Source organism: Prosopis cineraria, unplaced genomic scaffold, assembly GCF_029017545.1.
Source record: "Prosopis cineraria cultivar Desert tree isolate PC_DT_omini unplaced genomic scaffold, ASM2901754v1 PC1368, whole genome shotgun sequence".
In the NCBI taxonomy this organism is placed as follows: Eukaryota; Viridiplantae; Streptophyta; class Magnoliopsida; order Fabales; family Fabaceae; genus Prosopis; species Prosopis cineraria.
The window spans coordinates 1-21043 of NW_026556693.1; the positions used below are offsets into that span (position 1 = coordinate 1).

The window sequence follows — 21043 nt, forward strand, 5'->3', positions numbered from 1 at the left end:
CCATCCAACATGACCAGTCATGTGCTATTATGAGTCAAACAAAATGAAAACAATTTACTTGATTTACAGTGACTTACCCGGATGGATATTGAGCACCACTTCCTGCAGGTTGGGCTGGAGGCATGCTCCCAGTCTAAATCAGAAGGGAGCTAAGTTGGGGGTGAGGAAAAAAAAAAAAAAAAAAAAAACTAATCAAGTCACGCCTTAGTTGAGAACCTGCATGAGTTTCAATAGCTCAGCCTGATCAGGCATTGGCACAACTCCAGGAATAGAGTAGCCAACACCTGGCCAACTTTGTACAGCAACATTGGACCCATTCACTCCAGATTGTTGTAAACTACCAAGATTCTTGGGTCCCCGCCAGCAGATTTAGCCGCGGCAGCCATTAGAAGGGACTGTTGCTGTGCCAGCATGGCAAGTTGTTGTTGGTGCATTGCAAATGGAGACACCATACTGGACTGCAGATATCCATCCCGATGGTCAAGCAAACCAAAATGCATAAAGGACAAGAATAAAATCCACTAGAACTATTGTCTGAAACTTAGAAGATCCTAACATCATAAATAAAGAACTAAAGGTGACAACTTCTCAAATAAGAACAAAATCTATATTTCTATAAGTATTAAGTCAAAAAAAGTAGGACAGTGCATAACAATTGTTTTGAGGTACATACCTTCTCAAAGAGGCTCATTATATCATTTTTTACATCTTTCTGTTGTTTTTCTGGAACTAAGCTTGGTGTCACCGAAGGTGAAGATGAATCTTTAAATAGATCCTCAATTCCGGAAGCAGGTGGAGTACTCTCAACTGCTTTTGTGGGACCGGTCTTCTCTGCTCTTGACGCTTCTGTAGCAGCAGCTGAAATTTAAAGTGGACTCAGTTTTTAGAAGCACCTTAGAAAATATGTCCGATGACACCTGCTCTTACAAGCTCGTGGAAAATGTTAAAAAGGTCATGTAAAACGTACACTGAAAACCTGCCCAGTTATTATCATCAGCTGCAGCAGCAGCAGCAGCATCTGAACCATTTTCACTTGGGCCATCCACAGACAACATGTCAAACAGATCCGTAGCAAAGTCAACTTTTGCAGGGGTACTCTGAGGCATATCAGTAGCTGGCTTTGTCGTCTCAGCTTGAGGTTGTGGTGTGACTGCTTCCACTTTCTCAACTTGCTGGGGTTTTATGATGGGTATTGCCTAATCACAAGTTCGTTTTTTTCATGCTTTGTCAACCATAATTCTTTTCAAGCAGAAAGAAGAATAAGGAAAGTAAACACAAAACATGTGATAATAACTGGAATCGTTCATACTACTAGCTTATAACTGGTTAATTCACAAAACTAGTGCCAAAATTAATGTCTCTCTGAATGATCACGTTATTATGTTCCCCAAAGATCCATCACTATCCTAATAAGCCTCAAATATAACGTCCCAGACGGGATATGCAAATTCATTCCAGTATAGTACACTTTCAATTCTCAGGGACACAAAAATTTAAAGTTTTCAGAAAAATTAAAAAAAAAAAACAAAAAGCTCTTGAGGAAGAATTTAAAGTTTGCAGTATTAGATAAATCATTTTACCTGCATTATGAACACGAGAATTCCCATGGATAATGACACATGAAATGCCATATCAGGCATTCCAGTCACCAAATAAAACTTAGACACACGTTTAACATATGCTTCAATGGTTTCTCAAAGTTCTGTCATATACCATTTTTGTTAGCTATTTCTCTTCATAATTATTACATTGGCTACACTCCCATGCTTAAGAGATCTCACACTAAGAAGTATAAAGAGTCCATTTCAGTTTCAGAGCTTCTGCAAATAGATACCGTAGTTTTCAGTTTTGTCCCGGAAACCCCTTCAACTTTGTAAAAGATCACAATAGAAAATTCTATCCATTTGTGGTTAGTCAAATCACTTTTGTTATCATCCCATCCCCATGGATCTTTCACAATGTATCCCAGCTTAGAAAGTATAAATTTAACATTGGCCGTTCCACCCGCAGAAAGCACCAATTGTGGAGTTCGTTAAAGTTAAAAGCATTGATAGACAAAAGTAAAAGATGAGGAACCTATTTGCCAAAGTTCCAAAGATGATGGATGTTCTGTACATTTTTTCATTCTACGTTACTTGGATTGCAACTAAAAAATATAGAACTAATTCATTACAAGAGAAGAAAAGAATGGATTCGCATAAAATAGAATTATAATGTAAGGAATAAGACATACCAGCTGAGGTCCTTTTGGGGGAGCGGAAACAGTGAATTTAGCAGCAGGAGCTGTATTTGATGGCTGAATTTTCTTCCTTCCTCAAAAGTATTCTCAGAAGCAGATGCATGAGAACCATGCGTTCTTTCTGCAGGCCTCTGCCAATGCGAAGAGGCATTGTCTCCCTGCAGTCTAGAAGGTGATTTTGGTTTCCCATCCTTTGCTACCCATCTCTTCTCTTCATATCTTGAATCATACATAATGATTTAAGCCAAGGGGAAGTAATTATCACCATGTGCTCAAAATAATAAGCATCTAATTCCAACGTAAAAAGAAAAATATAACCCAGATCTGAGGGATGTATTTCTTTACATACTTTGCGCGAATGAAATTCTCAATTCCAACTCTATCATAATTTGGGGGTAACTCTGATTCCCAGTAACTATTTGCCTTTTCATTTCCCATTGCTATGAAGGACAATAAAACCAAATATATTATGAGAATAATGTAAAACTACTGAGAATTAAAAAAAGTCTGTTGTAGGTGCAAACTAATGACTGATCAAATTCCCTTACATTGAATGAAGGCAACCTGCTCTGGGAGCCAAGTGTCCAAAGTTGCAGAACGCACCTGAAAAAACCAAAAAGCAGGTAAATAATTGAACAATGCTACCAGTGAATCGACAAGAATTTATCTTTAGGCTGTTATGAATTCATGACTAAACACTGCTTTAAGAAGTCAAGAGCTGGGAGCTACACTATAGTGATTAGCACATCAATTGAATTAGTATTAGCATTTGATTTCACACAAAAGTAACATAAGAAAATTAACTATCAACCATGGTCAGAAAATTAAAACTGCATAAACATCGTGAAAGCCATAGTCAGAATTCAGAAGTAGTGAAAGCCCATTCTAAGCTATAAAGTGCTGTTTAAACAAGTATGTTTGTTGTTAGCAAACACCTATGGTTTGAAAATCAAATTCAGAAGGAAAATTTTTATATCACAGAAGGCATTTGTTTAAGGGAACATACACATGCAAGTTCTTATAGTTTCACTCAATTTTAAATTTGATCATTGCATTTTTATTTTGTTTCAATCAAGCTCTTATACTTTCATCTATTATATATATTAACCCCTTGAAAATTAAAAATTAATTAATAATGAATTATTAAATCTTATAAAACAAAAATATCCTTAGAGTTTACAGAAAATTTAATTTAAAACTTTTAGCCAAAATCAAAGAAAGAAAATTTGATTTAATCCATTGTTTACATTTTTATTATATTTTTTATACAAAATTATACATGTATAAAAAATATTTAAAAGATAACCAAACTATATAAATTTTGAGTTACAAAATAATGTAATTAATTCTAAAGCCATCTAATCATTTAATAAAAATATAAAAGTTCTCAATTTTGTTTTTTTAAAGAAAAAACGTAAGGATTTTAATCTTCAAGAATTGAAAAATTTAATTGATCAGACTATAAAGGCTCAATTAAAACAAAATAAATTGTAGGGACTTAATTCAAAATTGAATGAAACTTTACCCTTTGTTTAAACACCTATATTTATTTCTAGAAAGAATTAGCACAAGAAGCATGACGATACAAAATTTTCAACCAAAAAGTTCAATGCGGTTTAGATTACTGAAAGTTTTACCCTGTACCAGTCACCATAAAACCCAATTTTCTTGTTATAATTTGTTTTCTGATATATCTAACTTAAATTAGCATAGCCATAAAGCTAATTAAAAAAGAACCCATAAACAGACTCAAACCACTTCCACTTTGAAATGTTTTTGTTAAATTGAATCACTATTCAAATGACGCTGCATCACCTTTGATATATGTACTCCTAGACTTCGATGTATTCCTGAGCACTGCATGCATATAAAGATGCCTAAGTTCACACTAGCCCATCTCGGTCCTCTGCAGAGCAAGATTATAGAACATAGAGTCAAATTGTTGAATCAATAAAAAGTAACAACATGTAAAATACATAACCGTCCATTTTTATGGATCAATAAGTATATTTTTACTTGGTTTCCCAATCTCAAGAGATCCAGATCAGAAATTTAGATGCGACCAGATACATACTTAGCTTTGCAATCAGCACACTCCCTATTTTCTGGTAATTTAAGAAGTCCTTCCAGTATCTGCATGTTTCAGTAAGGAAAAGATATTATCGCATAAGGAAAGGAAAACACACTACGACAAATTTCAAATTAAGAAACATTAATATAAATGGAATATCACCTGTACCAAAATAAAGAATTGTGAATGCAAATTCCACAACATACACTAAACTATGGACGCTTCATACTGAAAAACTCATTTCCAATCAGTAGAATTGAAACCAGACCCAGATTTACATAAGTGATAAGACAAAAACCAACCATCCAAAATTTAGAAGAATGCTCACAACCAATCTATCGAGTGCCACCCTTTTGATGGGTTAAATTATCCTCGAAATTAGAAAATTAGAACTACTCAGGTAACTTTAAATACGCAAAAACTAAAATTATAAAAACTTATAAATCAAATCGAAGCAAGGAGAAAAATCTGAAATTTTATGCCGGGTAAGATAGATTGTGAGAATGGATAACACAAGTACAATGAAATTAACATTGGGTCCTACAGATCCAAAGTAGATCATTGAGCGGGCAAATAGCATCAACGCAACCCAAAAAAAAAGAAAAATGGAAGATTTAAATGCATAAGAAATAAACGCGACTACCAAATTACTATTCTCAATCCCCACCAAGCAACCAAGACAGCTCACATCAATCCGTAAACGTATCATAAACAGGTAGATCAAGCTCTCGCAAAACAATTATCCGAAACGACATCTCTACAAGCTAATTATACCATAAGCTTACACGCTCGGGGAAAAAAACATCAATTTATACCTACGATTGGCTGATATATATATATATATACACACACAAATAAGCGTGCGATTAATTTCATATCCAATCACTATTCGATCCCAGGTAACATCTGACAACGGGTTCGACAAATTTTTTAAATTTACAAATTTAATTAAAAGAAGATGAAAAAGAACCTTTTTATGCTTGGCGTTGAGCTCCTTAGACACGTTAGCCTTCTCGTTCATGGCGGAGCGCAGAAACAACAAAAACGAAGACGAAGCAAGAAGATGGAAAAGAAAAATCTAAGAGAAGCGAGAGAGAGGAAGATGAAAACGAAAGGCGAACTGGGTATTTTTCACGCTTTTCTATTTCCTCTCCCTCCCACTCCTCGTCGTCTGATTATTGAGCGACAAAAAAAAAAAAAAAAACCAGGACAACAACAGAGAGAACCGAGAGATCACAAGGGAGACATCCCTCCTTGACTTTTATTATCTGCGCTTTCCCCTATATTTTCTCGCTTTTAGTTTTAATTTAAGTTTTATTGGCCCACTCGCTTCTATTTCTATTCTTGCTTCTTATTTTCGATTCCTTTTTTTTTTTTTCTCTTTTTTTGATAAACTTCCTTCGATTCCTGTCACTTTTCCACGCAAACATGTTATGTGTGTGTTTGTGTATTTTATTTGTTTGGCCGAGAAGAGAGAGAGTGATGAGCTGTGTTAAAGACATACTTTTGTCTAAATAAATAAAGAAAAGAAATAGTGATTGAGCGAATGGAGTACCTAATTCTGTCCTGATGTGGAGCCCGTGGATTATAAACCATGAATACAAATCTTGTCAATATATATATATGTACATATTTTGAATCGTCAATATTAACAATAAGAAGAAAAAAAATGAATCGGTTACCTTTTCTTTAGAATGATTTGATCGAGAATGTATCCAACTTTGAATAATTTGTTGGCCTCCTAATAGAGTTTTTGAAGTGAAAATTACCTGCGATATGTATTTTCAAATTTGTATCGGTTATTTCCTGTCAAGATTGCCCGTATGATATATCCTTTGTTAAAGCATTCATTTACTAGATCTTTCAAAAACTCTCATCTAATTAATGAAAGTCTGAAGCTATTTTTTTAAGTTAAGATTTATAATGTTAGCTTTAAAAAAAACTCTTGTTTATTGATGATGCCGTAAAAGTGTAAATTAAATTACGTGTGGCTGAAGTTCAAGACAAAATAGTCCACTGACGCTATTCTGTCGCTTTTCTCCATGGGCAATTGAAAATCAATACATGCAAGGTTTGAAGTGAAAGCCAAGAAAGCAAGATATTTCTTGTGTGTGAATAATTAATTTATGAAATTATTTATAAATGATCAATCAATCGATTAATATTTAAAATCGATAATAATTTTAGTATGCCATATACTATCCAAGATAGAGAAAGAGGAGGCATGTGACATGCTCCGCGTGTATGACAGGATCGGGGTTGGCCTATTGGCCCTTTGGTATTATTTGAAAAAATAAAATCACTGAGCTGTGATTGTTTTCTTTTCCAGAGAGACATTTAGATTAGACTCACACATCGCCCGTGCGTAGCTTTTGTGTGTGATACTGTGTAGTCTGGTTTGACTTCTGTCAAAAATCAAGAAAGAAAGAAAAATCAGTGGCATGTAAAGATCGGATGAAATGCATAAATTTTTAAAAAAATGATAATAAAATTACTTTAAAATGTATAAATGATGATTTAATTTTTTAAAATGTCATAATTTCTAAAAAAAATTTAGAGATTTTTCTATCATTAATTAATTTATATAAATTACTAAACTGTCATTGTTAAAATTGAATAAGTCACAAATTTTATTTAAGTATTCACAATTTTTTTTCTTATATTTATAATAATGCAACAGCAAATAAGAATTTAACATATAAAGTTATGATTTGTTATTGTATTGTTGTGAATATCAAGAAAAAATTTGTGAATATTTAAACAAAACTTATAAGTTATTTATTTTTAACAAGAATAATTTTATAATTTATATAAATTTATTAATGACAGAAAAATTTTTAAATAACTTTTAAAAAATTATGATATTTTAAGATATCAAATTATTATATATATATATTTTAAAAAAAATTTATTATCATTTTTTTATATTTTTATTATCGTTACAATTAAACCATGAAACATCGGACCTCAATAGCTTCAAGGCAAAGAGTTACGGAATATCCATGAATTTTGTCCATCGGTCATTAATCAAAACTATAGTATTACTTCAGTTTGCCCAGCTTCATAGGGGGAAGTTAAAATTAAAAAATAATTTGTTTTTTTTTTTGGGTCTAAGTCCATTAATTTCCTTCAAGCAATGGGAGTTGGTGAATTACAATTTACAAAGGATTGATTACAGCCTCATGTAAATCGATTTGATGAGGAATGGGTACACCCAATTGCCAGTCCCCCCCTAAAAAAAAAAAAAAACCCAAAAACGAAACATGTTTAAGAATGATGATTTTTCCCCGTTTTTAACTCCGATACAATAAAATAATAATCGAAATGCGGGGCCACGAGGCTCGCTTGATGGTGCCTACGTGGCAGCGGACACGAACGCAAGGCAATGCCCAGATTTCAATATTGACGTGGATAATCCAAATTTAAAATATAATTTTATTTTATATTTTTAAGAATAAAAACTTATAAAAATTATATTTATTTTATAATTATTATTCTCATCTGGAGTTTGATCTGATGGACCAAGTCACTGTCATGAGCACCAAGATGAGCCCATTCATATCCTCGTTTTCAAGGTTCCAGTGGCCAGTATTGAATTTCTAATTTCTAGCTTTTCCATGAGCACACTTGTGCAAACCTCTGTTACATTCTCGACCTTTAAGTCCATCTCCACTTATGAAGACTTATACAAGAAGCGAACTTTCTCTTTCTCCGTTATAGTAACAAGGCTGGCTTCTATTCATGACTTTGGTTTCAGTTCAACAGGGTTCGGGGAGAGATGGCGCTTCCTGGGAGAAGCGAGAAGATTCACGAACAAGGTTTTATTGGAAGAGAGGATATGCAAGGGAAAGAAGAAGAAGAAGAGCAAGAGGATGGTGTTGGCGAAGAGTAATCAAGGTTTTGGCTTCAACGATGGTGGTGGTGGTGGAGATAATGGGACTACATCAAGGCTTTTGGCCAATCTCGCTTTAGCTATTGGCTTGACTTATCTTTCCATGACAGGACAGCTTGGCTGGATATTGGATGCTATTGTCTCCGTTTGGGTAATGCTCTCTTCCAAATCTGTTTGTCTGCTTGGCCTCTAGAGAATTTTGGTAATGATAATTGGCTTATATTCCAATGAAGCTTTCCTGCAATATTAGAAACGCATGTTAATGAATCTGCACCTATTCATTCAATCATTCTATATCATCCTCTTTATGAGCAGTCCATCCCATTAAATCCTCTAATTGAACTTTACTTTGCTATCATAGTTCAATGATATTTCAATGGGTAGAAATTAGTGGAGCAACTGAATAAAGCAACAAGTAATTGATTACGTTGCCGATCCATTTTAAACATTCAGCGCCAATAGATAAATTAAAAATTCCTTGCTTTTGGTTTGAAATCTCATGGAAGACCAAAGAATGGCCTGATAGTGTACACGTGTGAGTCTAGGTTGCATAAAAAATTTTACATTTCAAATCCATGAGTTTGCCCTGGGAGGCTTCTTATTTCCTGTTGTCACATTATTTGCATTTTTCCTGTGGAAATTGAAACACCCGAGGAATAACTCTTATTTCTGGGTTGAATTTGATGTTATGTATATGTAGAATTTTTACTCCAAAATCAATATATGTAATTGGATTTGGGACTTTTATTTTTCTTCTTTTTTTCATTTGCAGATCTTTGCAGTGCTAATACCAATAGTAGGCATTGGTGCTTTCCTCTGGTGGGCAGGACGAGATATAATGCAAGGCACTGTGAGCCACCTTCAAATTTTCACTCTGAAACTCCATTTGTAAATTCAGATTATGTAGGATATATTGAAACTTAATCACGTTCTTTATTTAATTGTGTTTACTTTCCCTATAAAAGTTACCTGACCATATGTAGTTTTTGAATAAATAAGTGCAATGATAAATTTTTATTAGCGACTAGAACATTGGTTTGCTTAACACGTTTTTTGGAAAAAGGAAACTATATCATCAACATCTCATAAGGAATATCTAGTCTCATCTATGTATGGAGACTCTTGAGAATATTTTGCATTCATTAAGTCAAGTTGATTATCCACAAGAATGACAAATATTTATATTGTGTATGAGGCTTTCAGCCAAATGTTTCATGGTCTGAGGAACAGAGGAAGAACTAGAAAAAACTCTTGGATCCAATCCCTCTTTTGCAATTCATGTCCATTTTAAGTCTTTAAACATTGTGTATTTTGAACTGTGGTTATTAATGACATTTTTTTTCCAACTGAATAGTTGTTAGGAAATTGACTATTCAGGAAAACCGGTGAGAAAAATTAATTTATATTGTGTCTTTTTATTCCATAATTCATTTCATTTTCTAATACCACTTTGTTGATTTGTTACTTCCACTGAGTGTTGCTCTTTCTGTTGTATATGCAGTGCCCTAGTTGTGGAAATCAATTTCAGGTTTTCAAGTAAGATTTTCTCAAAACATGCTACTGTCTAAACTCATGTGATTTGCTTTTTATTAGTTCTCAATGACCCTTTGCATTATTGTTTTTTGTTTATCTATTGCAGATCCACTCTAAATGATGAGTTGCAGCTGTGTCCTTTCTGTGGTCAAGCTTTTTCTGGTAAAATCCACTCTTATATTGTTTTCTTTGCATTATTGATTAAAACCCTTTCCCTTATGAATGGTGCATTTGCAAGCTTATAAACATCCCTAGATTCTTTCAGGATATAGTTTTGAAATTAATTGACTGATATCCTCAATTGCTTTTATTTACCAAAGGAGAAACCTTTTTATCATTGATAGAGACATCTATACCAATGTGATATTTCAATGCTACTACCATTTGATGGTTTCGGAAGCAGTAAAAATGAAAAAAGACTGCTTTCTATCTAATACTGTCATATAAATTTGGTAATATTCAATCAATGAATTGAAATGTGCATGTTTCTCACAGTTAAAGAAACTTTCTTTTTGATATCAGTTGTTGGCAACGAGTTTGTGAAGGACTCTGCGAAGTTTTCAAACCAATCCACGACATTTGGACAAGCGTTCAATGACTTCTCTCGTTCTAGAAATGGTAATTCTTCCAATAGTTGTCTTGATCCCTTCCAGTGCACAATGCGTATTGTAAATATCCCTTCCCCGACTGTTTGACAATTGTTGATAATTTCTGGTTTGGTTTTGACCGTTGTAACAGGAAAGGATTCAGGTGGAGTGATTGATATTGAAGCAGAGATAAAAGATGCAGACTGACTTTAATTGAGGAAGGTGAATATATTTTTGTTAGAGCTCTGCTCTAAAGTAACTAATAGAACCAAGCTTTCAATGTAAAGAGAAATAAATGAGGGAAATTCTGAGGTTTTTGATATTAATGCATATGAACTGAATCAGTGTTACAAGAGAAACTCACTGATTCTAGCCAAAACCCTATTCCCAACAACTGAAATTACAAACTAAATGGAAGAACACAGCAACAAGAAAAGGTCTCTCACTGGTGTTCGAGAGACCAGCACTCTCCTCACTTCTGCCTAACTTCTCTAAAACATCCTTGAGTGCCAACAAAAATAATACAGCCAAATAAAGCAAGCAAAAAGGTGACTTCAATATCGAGACTAAATCTAAGCCACCCTACCAAAACATCATGGCATAATCCTTCTTTTCTAGACCCTCAGGATATTAATCCTAACCCAATGGGTATTTCCTTTCTACACCCAACTGCCCCCTTGATCTCCTCTTATAAGTCTGACCATATCTCACAGTCACATCATTTCCCGCCTCTAAGAGTCTCACCTTGTCCTCAAGGGGAAAATCTGGAAATTGGAGAGAAATGGTGTCAGCTGTCTCCCATGAATTCTCAAACTCGGGTAAATCTCTCCATTTCACTAAAACCTCCAGCTGGCCTGTCATAAGTTTCCGAACCTTGCATATGTCTTGAGGCTGTACCTGTAGCTCCAATTCTGCAGAAAGTGCTGGTGGTATAGTAGGAGTGACAATAGCTGAACAAACTGATTTTTTGAGTTGAGAAATGTGAAAGACTGGGTGAATGCGAGCTGTGGAAGGAAGTTCCAGCTTGTATGCGACCTGTCCAATCTGCTCTATGATCTTGAAGGGGCCATAGAAACGAGGGCTGAGTTTCTCATTAAGTCTTTTAGCTAAAGATTTCAGCTTGTAGGGTCTGATTTTGACATAGACTAAATCTCCAATGTCCAGCTGTATCTCTCGCCTATGTTTGTCAGCTTGCTTCTTTATTCTTTCTTGCGCCACAGTGAGGTTTTCCTTTAAAATGGCAATAATGGAATTCCGGGACTGAATCTGTTCATTGACAGCTTCAATGCCTGACGGTTCCCCATTCAACTTAAAAAAAGTAGGAGGGTCCCGTCCGTACATCGCCTTAAAGGGTGTCATTCCAGCAGCCCCATGATGAGTTGTGTTGTAACAATATTCAGCCCAAGGTAACCATTGCGCCCATTGGGTTGGTTTCTCACTGGTGAAACAACGCAGGTAAGTTTCTAAGCTCCTGTTCAAGACTTCGGTTTGGCCATCAGATTCCGGGTGGTAAGCAGAGCTAAGACAAAGCTGAGTGCCTGCTTGCTTAAATAATTCCTTCCAAAACTGACTTACAAACACCCTATCCCTATCTGACACAATTGTTTTTGGAAACCCATGCAATTTAACAATGTCATTAATGAATCTTTCAGCAACTTCTTTTGCTGTAAATGGGTGGGTCAAAGCCAAGAAGTGGGCATATTTTGTCAACCTATCAACAACAAGAAGTATGACGTCATGTCTTTTGGATTTTGGAAGTCCTGTAATGAAATCCATGCTAATATCTTCCCAAATTTGTTGAGGAATCGGCAAGGGTTGTAACAGCCTAGCTGGAGTTAATGCTTGATATTTGTTCTTTTGGCACACGTCGCACTGTGACACATATTGTTGGATGTCTTTTTTCATGCCTTCCCAATATACAACAGTAGAAAGCCTCTTGTAAGTGCGCAAATAACCTGAATGGCCTCCGGTTGGTGAATCATGAAATTCCTTCATGAGCAATTGAATTCTGGTAGACTTCTTTGGTAGCATCAATCGTCCTTTATAGTGTAGACAACCCTTCACAAGGCTGTATCCCTCCAAATTTCCTTTCTTGGTAATGACTTTTTGCAGTATATCATTTAACTTAGGATCAGCATGTACTTCTTTCTCCCATTCTTCAAGGTCACCTTGCTGCCATAAAGAAAAACCATGTATCTCCAGATTTTCTTCTTTCCTTGAAAGTGCATCCGCTGCACGATTTTCCTTGCCCGGTTTGTAAGCTATTTCAAACTTGAACCCCATTAATTTAGTGATCCAGTGCTGTTGACTTTCTTCTATAATTCTCTGTTCCAGCAGAAACTTCAAAGCTTTCTGATCTGTCCGGATGATAAATTTCTCCCCCCATAAGTAGTGTCGCCATTTCTTGAACTCCATAACAATTGCCATAAGTTCCCTCTCATAAATGGAACATTGTTGAGCGCGGTTAGAGAGCTTTTGGCTGAAATATGCCACTGGACGGCCATTCTGCATCAGCACTGCTCCTATTCCAGACCCGGAAGCGTCTGTTTCCAACTCAAACGGGATGGAAAAATCAGGCATAGCTAGTACTGGGAGAGAAGTCATGGCTGTCTTGAGACTTTGGAAGGCTTCTTCAGCTTTTGGGGTCCATTTAAAGGCATCTTTCTTAAGTAAATCGGTGAGAGGACTAGCGATTTTTCCATAATTCTTGACAAATCTTCTATAATACCCTGTCAACCCTAGGAACCCTCTTAAGGATTTCACATTCTTGGGTTTAGGCCACTGCACCATACTCTCAATTTTGCTGGGATCCGCTTGCACTCCCTCCTTGGAAATGATATGCCCAAGATATTCAATTTTTGGTTGGGCGAAAGTGCACTTCTTAAGGTTGATCACTAGCTGGTTCTCTTTCAGGATAGACAAAACAGCTTTCAAATGTTTCAAGTGAGATGATAAATCATGGCTATAAATAAGTATGTCATCAAAAAATACAAGCACAAATTTCCGAAGATGCTCTCGGAATATCTCATTCATTAAAGATTGGAATGTGGAAGGAGCATTGGTTAAACCAAAGGGCATTACCTTAAATTCATAATGTCCCTCGTGGGTTCTAAATGATGTTTTATGTTCATCTCCAGCCATGATTCTGATCTGATGGTATCCGGACTTTAAATCCAGCTTGGTGAAAATGGCGGCTCCTTTTAACTCATCCAACAACTCATTTATAGCTGGTATGGGAAACTTGTCAGGCACCGTGATTTTGTTCAAGGCTCTATAGTCCACACAGAATCTCCAGCTTCCATCTTTTTTCTTAACCAACAAAACTGGACTTGAATAAGGACTTTGACTGGGCTGAATGATACCTGCTCTCAACATATCTTTCACCATCTTCTCAATTTCATTTTTTTGAACATGAGGGTACCGATACGGCCGTATGTTAGGAGGTTGTTCGCCTGGTTTGGTTGCTATTGCATGATCATGAGAACGAGTTGGTGGTAACCCTTTAAAAGGTCGACAAACTATAGAGAATTGGTCCAGGAGGTTCTGAATTTCAGGCGCCAATTGTATAGTTTCAGCTGTTGTTTCTTCATTATTCATCCCATTATATTCGATCATGTACCCCTCCCCTCTCTTCTGTACGGATCGAATAAATGACTTAAGGGAAACCAAGGCCTTGGTTAGAGCAGGATCACCTTGTAAACACACCTTGTTTCCTTTCTTACCAATCTTCATGGTCAGTTGCCCCCAGTTAACCTTCACTTCTCCTAAAGATTTTAACCATTCCACTCCTAGTACAACATCCACGCCACTGAGTGGAAAGGGGTAGAAAGTTTGAATAATGTCCAGGCCTTGTACCTGTAACTTGAGGTCATTGCAGCGTTGCTTCCCTTTAATACTAAACCCATCCCCAACAGTGATAGAATAGACGGCAATGTCCTCCACTGGAATTTTTATTTTGGTGACTAATTCCTCAGCTATGAAGTTGTGGGTAGCCCCACTATCAATCAAAATCACAATCTCAGCTTTCTCTAGTCTCCCACGTACCTTCATAGTGTGATTCCCTCCAAACCCAACTATGGAGTTTAGTGATAACTCCATTCGAGTTTCATCTTCTTCGGCTTCTTCACTATCTTCAGTGCATATTGGTTCATGGCCTTCGGTTCCCTTCTCGGGCTCTAGCTCCAGCAACATCACTTGCAGATTTTTATTTTTGCAGATGTGATTAGATCCAAATTTATCTGCACATTTGAAACACAAACCAAGCTCTCGTCGACGAGTTAATTCCACATCTGACAGTCGCTGGGTTCGTCCCCCTGGACGCGACGACGTTGTTCCTGTCGTGTTGCTCGCTACTTTTGAGTCTGCCATTTTTGTCTCAGCCCGTTTCTGGAGTCCCGAGTGTATTGAAGAGGCGTGCATGCTTTTACTGGGCTCAGCCACATGAGTGATCCGTGTGAAAGGAGTTTGGGCTGGTTCATTTTTAAGCCCACTTTGAAAACGCTGGCCTCGCAGAAACTGTGAGTCTTTGGCCTTCTCTATTACCTGATTCCTCTCATCCACCCTAATAGACATCTCCATAATTTCTCTAAGGGTACTGGCGGCCGTGAGCTTTAATTCAGCCCTTATCTCTGGTTTTAGTCCTACACGAAATGCTCCAACCACACACGATTCTGATGCGTCTCCCACCATAGCTGATACGCGTTCGAACTCCTCCACATACTCGCGCACAGAACGCTCCTATTTGACTGCAAACATCATCTCATATTCATCCCCAAGCTGTGAGGGATGAAATCGACGCAGAAGTTCTTGCTTGAACTCTGACCATTCTCGAATAGGTGCTCGAGTTTCCACCCATTGATACCAGTTAAGGGCCTTACCTTCGAGGCACACGATGGCTGCTTCCAGTCTCTCCATTTCAGCCACAACATTGATTCAAAAATACCTTTCCACTTTGAAAAGCCACCCGATAGGGTCTTCTCCATCAAATATTGGTAACTCCAGCTTCCTGTACTTCCCTACTTCTTTTTCATGATCTCCGGTGCTTCCTGTAGTCTCTTCATGGCTGGGTTGATCTTGTTCAGGAGGTTGGTCTGCACTTTTCTATTTCTCTGCTATTTTCTCTAATTTATCTTGCATCGTCTGCATCATCTCCTTCATCATGATCATTTCTTTCGATAGTCCTCCAACAGATTCTTTCAACTCTTGTACCTCGGGATTGGAGTACTGCACTCTTTCGGCCATCTCTCTTGCGCTTATCCGAAGGTCCAAGGATTGCACGGCTCTGATGCCAATTGTTAGAGCTCTGCTCTAAAGTAACTAATAGAACCAAGCTTTCAATGTAAAGAGAAATAAATGAGGGAAATTCTGAGGTTTTTGATATTAATGCATATGAACTGAATCAGTGTTACAAGAGAAACTCACTGATTCTAACCAAAACCCTATTCCCAACAACTGAAATTACAAACTAAATGGAAGAACACAGCAACAAGAAAAGGTCTCTCACTGGTGTTCGAGAGACTAGCACTCTCCTCACTTCTGCCTAACTTCTCTAAAACATCCTTGAGTGCCAACAAAAATAATACAGCCAAATAAAGCAAGCAAAAAGGTGACTTCAATATCGAGACTAAATCTAAGCCACCCTACCAAAACATCATGGCATAATCCTTTTTTTCTGGACCCTCAGGATATTAATCCTAACCCAATGGGTATTTCCTTTCTACACCCAACTGCCCCCTTGATCTCCTCTTATAAGTCTGACCATATCTCACGGTCACATCAATTTTCTCGTAAGATTTGTTTGGTTGCTTGCTTATTGAAGAATGTGATCAATGGAAAATTTTCTACCTGATAGGTGTTTGATGACCAGAGTTACTAACCTATCTATTTTGATCTGTATGCGTGTCATTCCTCCAGCTTCGCTGCATGTGCATGGTTGAACCCAATTAGCAAAACCAGTCTTTGAATTGCAATTCCCAAATCTCACCTAAGATAGGAATACTTGATTATTCTTTATGCAACAATTTGGTATGAATAATGGGTATTTTGGAATATAGGACTGACAAATTTAATGATATTCTAACAATTTGCATGCACATGTAAGCATGACTTAAAGATTCGACGATGGATTATAGTGTGGTTTTGTACTGGCATTTGAATTTTGTCTATCTTCGGCGACTAATAGCTTACTAAAAATTGAATTGCATTATCAAGGTGCATGTAATGGAGATTTTTGAAATTTATGCTCTGAAAGGCGGTAGGCATCATATTCAGCAAAATGGTGTACATATTTTAGAAGAGAATGGAATGCTGAGTAGGCATGCAATTGTTAGTTGTTACAGAAGTTTTTCGCCGTGATGATTCTCATGTCAGGCCTCTGTATATTATTTTGCTTAGTGATTCTTTACTATATAGTTCATGAAGGGAATAGGAATTTGTATCAAATTGGTTATCGCTGCTGAGTTCATTATAAGCTCGTGAGGATTCTCTGCTGAGTTCTACGAAATTTACCTCTGTTTCTGTGGATAGATTACTGAACTTTGCTCTGGTCCTCGTCGTTTCTCTTTGAGATAACACTCATCTCCCTTTCGAGTTATCCCTGGAAACTGGAAAGAAAGAAGAATAAGTGGGAAATGTCTAATGGGTTTTTATTCCAATGTAATCCGGCATCCACATTTGATTGACTGTGGATCATGATGAGACGATCCATGCTCCACTAAGCTTTGACACAACCCTCAGCTTAGCTGTCAAAGCAAATGAAAGCTTGTGCTAATCAATGAGGAAACTAGAAGGGGTGACTATTTTCTAACTTACTTGATTTACCGTCACGCAAAACAGAAACTGTCACTCAAAGTGGCGTCACATTATAGAAGTATCACAATCCAGAGAGCTGGAGCCCAACAAATAAACTCTTTCCGTATGTTATATATAACAACTTCAAGCTTTTGTGATGGTTCTTTGACTTTCTGCAATGAGACATGAAACTAGAAAAGGGTGAGAGAATGGCATACCAAAACTTTCGAGGCATAACAAGTCATATATAACTGAAAGACCATTAACGCATGCACATATGACGTGCAGAATAATCAAATTGTGAAGTTATGGATGCTACATAGATTATGGATGGCATTTGAGTGTGGTAAAATATCAAGCCAATCATATTTTGTACATACAACCTGACGACAATTATTAGTACTGGAATGCTCCATAACCTCAACACAGGGAGGGTGTTTTGCAACTTGAACCTAGGGTTGCTGCCGAAAGAGCCACTCGTGGAGCGAAATGCTTAAAAATTTAATCCTAAGGTAACAGAATTAAGATTTTGGATAATGGAAAAGAAAATGAACGCTCCAAAATGTTCTAAGTTGCCTTCTTGGATGATGTATAAGGACATAACATCTTGGATGCTATCACTTGTTAAATAGAGATACATACCCATATTAACATGATGTTGTAAAGGCTTGATGATATGGGCATGAAGAATGCTCGAGTCAAACCCATATTCACTTGTTGATAGACAATTGAAAGTATAAATGTGCGCGCGCGTAGGATTGATGATACGAAGCATCAAATTTTTTTGAAATCAAATTTATTTAAGTCAAATTTTTATAAAATTTTCAAAAACTTGAATGAAATCAAGTTAGTCATGGATTTTCACAAATAAAATATTTGAAATAAATTAGGAATGGGAAATCTCAATAATTAAAAATCATTTTAAAATATGATTATTTCAAATTATGCTTGTGAATTTGAAAAACAATATATTTTATGAAATCATTAATTTGAATGCACAAATTTTGAGAATAATTTCAGACTTTGTGTTAATAATAACAAGTTTCAAGCATTTGAGAAATGTACATAATTCAGTTTTAGACCATGTAGCAATAATGAAAACTAATTTGAAAATAGTGAATTATAGATTAATAAAAGAATACAACAAGGACTAAGTGCTCATTACCCAAATATAAATTAATAGCATAGGATAGAATAAAGATAGATATCACCGAGATAGTGAAATATTGCTTGATTTGGTGTTTGAATGTCAAGTTTTCAGTTTTGCATGCATGATACTAATCCAAGTATCGACATTTAGCTCCCTCAAGTTTCTTTTATCACTTTCTTTATGTATTTTACTCTTGAGGTAAATTTTCTTTCTTCATCTTCCTAAAAAAATGTAAATCTTTCATGTGGTTATGGTTCCAAATATAATTAAAAAAAGAAAATGCGGAAACTCAAACTAGAATAAGAAGAGAAAAATGGATCAACCAAAATAAAAATATAATTAAAAACAAAGGAAAAAAAGAACGAGTATAGATTTTTGAAAAATAAACCAACACCAAGTGTTTTTTACAAAAATGAAAATAAAATGGTAAATGTACAAAATAAATATCACGCAGCTAAATGTTGTGATATTAATTTATATTATATCGTAATGTAGTAATATTAATTTATATTAATAATTTAATGTATGTACAAAATAAATAATAAATGTATACAACGGTAAAATTACATGTCCACGTTTTCTACCCTAATAAATGATGATCCAAGTCTGAAAAATATCTTGATTAAGCAACGGCTAACAATAAATAAGTAAATTATATTTTATATTATGTTGTTTTTTTAGTGCATATGTTGTTTTTCTTTTTCTTCCGTTGCCTCGTTGTTTATGACCGTTCAGGCAAAAAAAAAAAAAAAGGTGTTTGTGACCGGCTATAAATGAAGAGAGAGTGTTTTCACTTTCAAACGTTCCAATCCCTCTACTGCGTCTCTCAACTTTCTACCCTAACGGTAAATAAATAAACTATATATTTTTTTCTTTTTTGCCAGGTTGTTTATGATCGGCTTTAAATGAAGAGTGTTTTATAACCCGGATGCTTAACGGCTAAAATATTCATTACTTATCGCATCATCTCTCCCCAAGATTTTTTCATCGTTCTTGAAATGAAAAAATGCTGGGTTTTCAGACGGGAACCTAAATGCTGGGTTTTCTTCTTCCCAACTCTCCGATTCACATCTAAATGCCGTGTCGTTTTTCTCTCCGTGCGGGAGAGGTCTCCGCCATTTTGGGTGGTTTCTTTTTCATCGAGGGTTTGATGGCGACAAAGGGTTTAAGCAGTTCCTTTCGCCGATTGCCATTGTACGAGACAGGGTGGATGCTTGGCGAAGGGGGTCTCGACTGAATGAGAACCAAAAGGGTTCGGCACTGCTGATGGGCGATGATTGGAAGCTGGCTCTGATTCATCCGAAGGGAGGAGATGGTAAGGTGCCCCTGTTTCAAGCTGCCTCATTTTCATTTTCTCATTTCCATTGGATGTGAAACTAACTGTACTCTAACATGTAGATACATATCAGCAAATCATAGGTACAAATTGATGTTTTTTTTTTCTTGTGCATGTAAGCATGTGGTACAATTAGCTCTTAGAGATGTCGTTTGGGATAACTGTTTCGTGAGAGCTTGATCTACCTGTTTATGATACGTTTACGGATTGATGCAAGCTGTCTTTGTTTCTTGGCGGGGATTTAGGATAGTAATTTGGTTGTCACGTTTTATTTCTTAATGCATTTAAATCTTCCATTTTTCTTTTTGGAGTTGCGTTGATTCTCTTCGCCTGCTCAATTGATCTTCTATGGATCTGTAGGATCCATTGTTAATTTCATTGTACTTGTGTTATCCATTCTCACAATCTGTCTTAATTTGCAGAAAATTTCAGATTTTTCTCTTTTCTTCGATTTGATTTATAAGTTTTTATAATTTTAGTTTTTGCGTATAGAATGTTATCTGAGTAGTTCTAATTTTCTAATTTCGAGGATTATTTAACCCATAAAAAGGATGGCACTCGATAGATTGGTTGTGAGAATCTTGAAAACATGATGATGATGTTACATGAATCTTAATAATCCATGGTTTAATATTCCAATTTTTCGAGTCAAAGATACCACATTAATTCATTTCCATTTTTTAAAATTTTGGATGGTTGGTTTTTGTCTTATCACCTAAGTAAATCTGGGTCTAGTTTCAATTCTACTGATTGGAAACGAGTTTTTCAGTCTGAAGCATCCATAGTTTAATGTGTGTTGTGGAATTTGCATTCACAATTCTCTATTTTTATACAGGTGAAATTCAATTTATATTAATGTTTCTTAATTTGAAATTTGTCATATTGTGTTTTCCTTTCCTTATGCGATAATATCTTTTCCTTACTTAAACATGCAGATACTGGAAGGACTTCTTAAATTACCAGAAAATAAGGAGTGTGCTGATTGCAAAGCTAAGCAGGCATCTTTATATGCATGTAGTGCTCAGGAATACATCGAAGTCTCGGAGTGCATACATCAAAGGTAATGCAGTGTCCTTTGAATAGTCATTCAATTTAGGACTTGATGAAACCACTATGCACACATGCTCTATATAACTTATTGCTTTCTTTCTCTGTTTTTTTTCCTTTTACTTTTGATTGATTTTTTTTCTTGCATTTTAAATATTTTTTAAATATAAACACGTCTTTTTAATATCTTTGCACCTTCTTTTATTTATCTGTATTTTTTATTTAAACTTGATATTTTTATTTAGCTAAAATATGTCTTCAAAAAGTGCTGAATGCTTTATATTTTTGTTGATACCTTTCTCAATTTTTAAATAAAATTCATCTCTTATTTTTTTAAAAAAATATATTTTTGACGTGGGATTTTAGATGAAACCATCATGCATACAGACCATATATAAC

At 35.7% G+C, this 21043-nt stretch overlaps 1 protein-coding gene and 1 pseudogene across 3 annotated transcripts; one reads left to right on the forward strand and one right to left on the reverse strand.

Annotated features, from left to right (window-relative positions):
- Positions 1–28: 28 nt before the first annotated feature.
- On the reverse strand, positions 29–5595 carry LOC129299967 (ADP-ribosylation factor GTPase-activating protein AGD5-like; annotated as a pseudogene).
- Positions 5596–7881: 2286 nt separating this feature from the next.
- Positions 7882–20657, forward strand: LOC129299966 (uncharacterized). Of its 3 annotated transcripts, XR_008590676.1 has the most exons (8): positions 7882–8353; positions 8975–9052; positions 9704–9738; positions 9842–9897; positions 10258–10353; positions 10474–10544; positions 19146–19576; positions 20533–20657. XR_008590676.1 is itself a non-coding variant. In XM_054938466.1 (7 exons), exons 1-6 carry the CDS (start codon positions 7928–7930, stop codon positions 10527–10529), a joined length of 747 nt encoding a protein of 248 aa, XP_054794441.1. In that variant the 5' UTR covers positions 7883–7927; the 3' UTR covers positions 10530–10544; positions 16533–16914. The 3 variants fall into 3 exon arrangements, 2 of the variants coding, with proteins under 2 accessions (XP_054794441.1, XP_054794440.1); XM_054938466.1 differs by lacking the exons at positions 19146–19576; positions 20533–20657 and adding an exon at positions 16533–16914 and having other exon boundaries at positions 7883–8353; XM_054938465.1 differs by lacking the exons at positions 19146–19576; positions 20533–20657 and having other exon boundaries at positions 7883–8353; positions 10474–16914.
- Positions 20658–21043: the final 386 nt, after the last annotated feature.